At 43.3% G+C, this 4,748-nt stretch overlaps 1 protein-coding gene and 1 pseudogene across 1 annotated transcript; both read right to left on the reverse strand.

Annotated features, from left to right (window-relative positions):
• Positions 1-238: 238 nt before the first annotated feature.
• On the reverse strand, positions 239-1,033 carry LOC125545546 (probably inactive leucine-rich repeat receptor-like protein kinase At5g48380). The gene is made up of 2 exons (XM_087515788.1): positions 559-1,033; positions 239-486 (listed from the first exon to the last, which is right to left on the reverse strand). Exons 1-2 carry the CDS (start codon positions 1,031-1,033, stop codon positions 239-241), a joined length of 723 nt encoding a protein of 240 aa, XP_087371914.1.
• Positions 1,034-3,592: 2,559 nt separating this feature from the next.
• LOC147980897 (probably inactive leucine-rich repeat receptor-like protein kinase At5g48380 pseudogene) lies at positions 3,593-4,396 on the reverse strand (annotated as a pseudogene).
• Between the last annotated feature and the right edge of the window lie 352 nt (positions 4,397-4,748).

A 4,748-nucleotide genomic window follows, 5' to 3' on the forward strand; every position in this document is an offset into this window, starting at 1 on the left:
GTTGATGGTTGGCATATATTGATCATAAGCAGGGAGCAGGCTGGAAACAACAAAGTTCTAGAAGAGTTGAAATATGCATTACAACCAAAGCAACCACACTTGCTAATATAAGTTACATATCTGGTGAAAAAAAGCTAAGTTATTCATGCAGAAAGAGAAACCAACCTAAAATTTTATTTCAAAGTGCTAATTTGGCCCCTGGTAGTTCATGACAGACAAAAGTTCCAAAACATGTGGATCATGTGCGGAAGACATAAGGAAGGAGCCTCTCACAGCAGTACAAGTGAAAGTAGAATTCCACCACGAACCCTAGGACAAACCCGACAGCCGCTCCAATACTAGACTCTTCATTGATCCTGCGTAGCTTGATTGGTACCAGCATCCATCTTCGACTCCTGGGGCACTCGTCCAATGGTGCACCACAAAGGTCCCGGTTACCGGCAAAATTTAAAGGCGAGAAGTCATGTGCAAAAGTGGGGATATGCCCTGATAGCAAATTGTCTGCAACATTGAATGAGGTTAACCGACCGAGCATGCTGAAGTGCTCTGGAATTTGACCTTCGAGTTGGTTGTGTTGAAGGTTGACCATGTTCAGGTATGCCAAATTTGCCATACTCTCTGGGATTTCACTTGAAAAGTTATTGTATGAGAGATTCAGAGATGTCACATACGGTATCTGATGTGCAATACCAGAGGGAATGGATCTTGAAAAGTTGTTAGACGACAGGTCCAAGCCACTCATGCTTGTGCAATTTTGAAGACCTTGGGGAAATGGGCCTTCAAGTCCTAGGTTGCTGAGTCGCAGAGAGAGAACCCTGTTTTCATCGGGGTGCCAGCATACCACACCAGTAAAGCGGCATATGTAACCGTCGGTGTTATTTCTGAAGTTCCAAGAGGATTTGAGTACACCCAAGAGATCAATCATTGATTGTTGCACAGACTTCAGACACTGGATATCATGTTCAGTACTAAAACACAATGTTGAGCTGTTCAAGAGGAGAAACAAAAGGAGAAACTTGGTATCCTCAGCCATGGCTCTGCCGGGCCAAAAGCTGCAACTTGTTAATTCCAACGCAAGCGCCACCTGACCAAAACATGTGTAAGAACACTTAACCAAAAAAGGCTTTCGTCCCGCTTTATAGATAAAGCAAACCACCACAGCCACAAGGTCCAAACCAAGTTCACAACACACACAAGTCAACGCACACACGAACACACACGAAGTACAGAAGGGTTCCGCTAAGGGCACAACTCAACAAGCTCTATAAAGAGGGAAAAAAACAAAGGTGGCTTATAAACTCGGATTGAAATAAATCAGACCAATACATGAAGACACTACAAAGCAGCCTTCAGAAAGGAAAATAAGAAGACATGTTTACTTGCTTTGTTGATTTCAAGTACTACAAGATGATGTGTTTCGGAAAACTCACCAGTTGATGCAACCAAAGCAGAGGCCACCGCCTGCAAAGATTGAACGGGAGCAACGCGTTTAAAACGGAGAGTCCCTCCAATAGAGGACATACTATTTTTCCTGCTAAATTCTAAAGTCTTGTTGACGGGAGCACATTGCACCAAGGCAACAGAAATTCAGTCACGGCCGGCCGGCCGGCCGGCAAGCAGGTAATTTAACAAGGAAATTAGTGTTGTGTTGGCTTAGAGAAGGTCTAGGTCTAGAGAGTTAACTATGTTAGGAGTTCAATCATATGGTGTAAGGTGATTTCCAGAAAACATTCTAAAAAATGGGAGGGGTGCATTTTAGAAACATGGAGGACGACACATGGCGCACACACTCTGCAGCGCCTACTCAAGACCAGAATGACGGAGCTTCAAGGTTGATGAAAAATCACCATATGTGTCTCGTTGTCGACGGTAATGTCGACTCCCACTGAAGTAATATTATGTCTTAGGCCGCGCTTGGATTCGCGATAACTAATTACAGGGGTGTTTATTTTACAGTTGTATCTTATCGGCCGCTTAGCAATTTTCGGCTGGAAACCAGACAATGAGCCGAGGCCTGTATTTTTTACGGATGTATTCAAAGGGAAGATGTATTCAAAGGGAACATGACAATCCATTCAGGGCCTTAAATGGGACATACATGTTTTCAAATCTGAGATTTTATTCATGGTGGACCGGGGTAGCCTCTTAATCACCCAACCACACGTTGATTCTCTGAAAGCAGATATATGCTAGAAGAACATAGAAAATAATTGGAATTCCTACGAAAGGAATTTATTTACAAGATAAAGAAAACGAAAATATATAAATATTCTGGAGGAAGACATGAAATTTGAGACAACTCACGAAATATTGAGGAACAACCATGTAAACTCATGAATATGGTGATTTGCGTGAATGATCATGAGTTTTTTTATTATCCTTTTATGAGAATGCTTCTGAATCTTGTAAGTTCTTTTTTTGCGGGAATCTTGTAAGCTCTAGTAGACCTCCTAATTTATTCGTTCAGATTTCAAATTCTAAGATGTTATTGTAACTTTTCTAGAACATTTCTGACGTTTTCTTCATGTTTTCTCTTACTCCACCCTAACTTCTTTATAATTGTTTTTATTTCCACGATTCGTTCATTTTAAATGATTAAAGTGTCATGAGTGCGTAACCACTGCCACATGATCAGCCATACCACTTTTTGTAAGGTTGGTAGTAAATCTGCTATCACAAGTTATGGTTCAAATTTATTTGTTTTGAAAAGTGGGGACTAAAACAAAGCTTAATCAATAGTGGAGGGATCAAATCGATCAAAAATTGTACGTTACCATTTCCCATTGATACCGGGCTTAGTAAAGCATGAACAAGATCACATTAATCCTCATCAGTTCCCTCAAGCCCTGGAACCATTTTCACAAAGTTTTCTTGTTTGAATCCAGGAGACGTTTTCAATACACACCAGAATGTACACAAGCTCATCATTTTGGACACGCATATGATTTGTTTTCCGACACTGTTACCACCCAATGATGAACAGACCAACAAAGGCAGCAGGTGCATTCTCCTGCCAGTTCATTCTGCACATCCTACTTTTTTGTGGGACATTCTGCACATCCTTGGCATCCCTGGCTGACAAGCCGTCGGCATAGATGGATCATGAGCACGGGACACAAACCAGTCAGGAAGCATCAGGCTCTCCACAATAACAGAAAACGAAACTGAAATAAGTGAGCTGCACACGGCAGAGAGACCAACCCTGCGTCAAGAGCCTTCGGTCTCCGAAGAATTTTCACCGGAACACGCGAAGGTATCCAGCTTGGTGGGCAAAGCCTTTCAGGAGTACTCTCTTGGGACATCTTCCTAGTAAAAAGACGATAGGTGTGCATGCGTTCAAGAAGGACAAAGCATGGAAATGGGCAGAAAAGCACTGCAGAAGTGTAGAGTTTCACTGTGTTCCTTTAGAAATGTCAACATGGTACATAAATAATTACGGCCAGTTGATGCCTTGCCTCTTTCTAGAAGAGTTGACATATGCATTATCATGCGAATTAAGATAATCGTTACTGCAGGGAACAAAGCTAAAAAAGATTTGCTGCCGGAAGTGCTCATTTGGCCTCCGGAAGCTATGCCAGACAAAGTTTCAGAATCATATGCGGACGACGTAGGCACGGAACCTCTCAGAGCAGACGAAGCAGTGCGGGAAGTAGAAGGCCGCCACGAACCCCACGACGAATCTGACGGCCGCTCCGATGCTCGACTGGTCATTGAGCCTATGCAGCCTGATTCGTACCGGTCTGCATCTCCTCCTCGAGGGGGGACAATCATCCAACGGTGCACCACAAAGCCCTTGGTTACCAGCAAAGCTCGAAGCCGAAAAGTTCTGTGGCGAAGAAGGAATAGGCCCTGATAACAAGTTGTCCGCGAGATTGAATGCAGTTAACCGAGTAAGCAAAGTGAATCGCGGTGGAATTTGACCGCTGAGCTGGTTATGCTGAAGGTTGAGGACATTCACATACGTCATATTTGAGATATTCTGTGGGATTGAGCCCGAAAAGCTATTGTACGAAAGGTCCAGATATGTCAGATACAACATCTGCCGTGAAATGTCCTGAGGGATTGGTCCTGAAAATTTGTTATTTGACAGGTCCAGGCCGGTCACGCTTGAACAATTCTGTAGACCTTGAGGAAATGGGCCTTCAAGTCCTAGGTTGCCAATACGTAAACTGAGAACCCTGTTCTCGCCAGGGTACCAGCATTCTACACCAGTAAAGCGGCATATGTTACCCTTGGTGGTATTTTCAAAGTTCCAAGAGGATTTGAGTACGCCGGAGGGATCAATCACTGATTGTTGCACAGACTTCAGGCACTGGACATCATGTTCAGTACTAAAACACAATGTTGAGCTGTTCAAGAGGAGAAACAAAAGGAGGAACTTGGTATCCTCAGACATCACTCTGCCGCGCCAAAAGCCGTAACTTGTCAATTCCAGCGCCAACGCCACCTGACCAGAACATGTGTAAGAACACTTACAAACTCGGATTCAAATAAACAAGGCCAGGACATGGAGACACTACAAAGCAGCCTTCAGAAAGGCAAATAAGAAGACATGTTTACTTGCTTTGTTGATTTCATGTACAAATAGTTCTTGGACAAGAGGATGTGTTTCGGAAAACTCACCAGTTGATGCAGCCAAAGCAGAGGCCACCGGCTGCAAAGATTGAATGGGAGCAACGCTTTTAAAACGGAGAATCCCTCCAATAGAGGACATAATATTTTTTCTGTTAAATTCTAAAGTCTTGTTG

The sequence above is a fragment of the Triticum urartu genome, chromosome 3A (assembly GCF_056163025.1).
Source record: "Triticum urartu cultivar PI428250 chromosome 3A, HENAU_Tu73, whole genome shotgun sequence".
Classification (NCBI taxonomy): domain Eukaryota; kingdom Viridiplantae; phylum Streptophyta; class Magnoliopsida; order Poales; family Poaceae; genus Triticum; species Triticum urartu.

Coding starts and splice junctions, on each gene's coding strand:
- LOC125545546 (XM_087515788.1), bottom strand. CDS start 1,033: ATGGCTGAGGATACCAAGTTTCTCCTTTTGTTTCTCCTCTTGAACAGC. Junction 487..558: donor TCAACACAACCAACTCGAAG/GTCAAATTCCAG, acceptor ATTTGCTATCAG/GGCATATCCCCACTTTTGCA.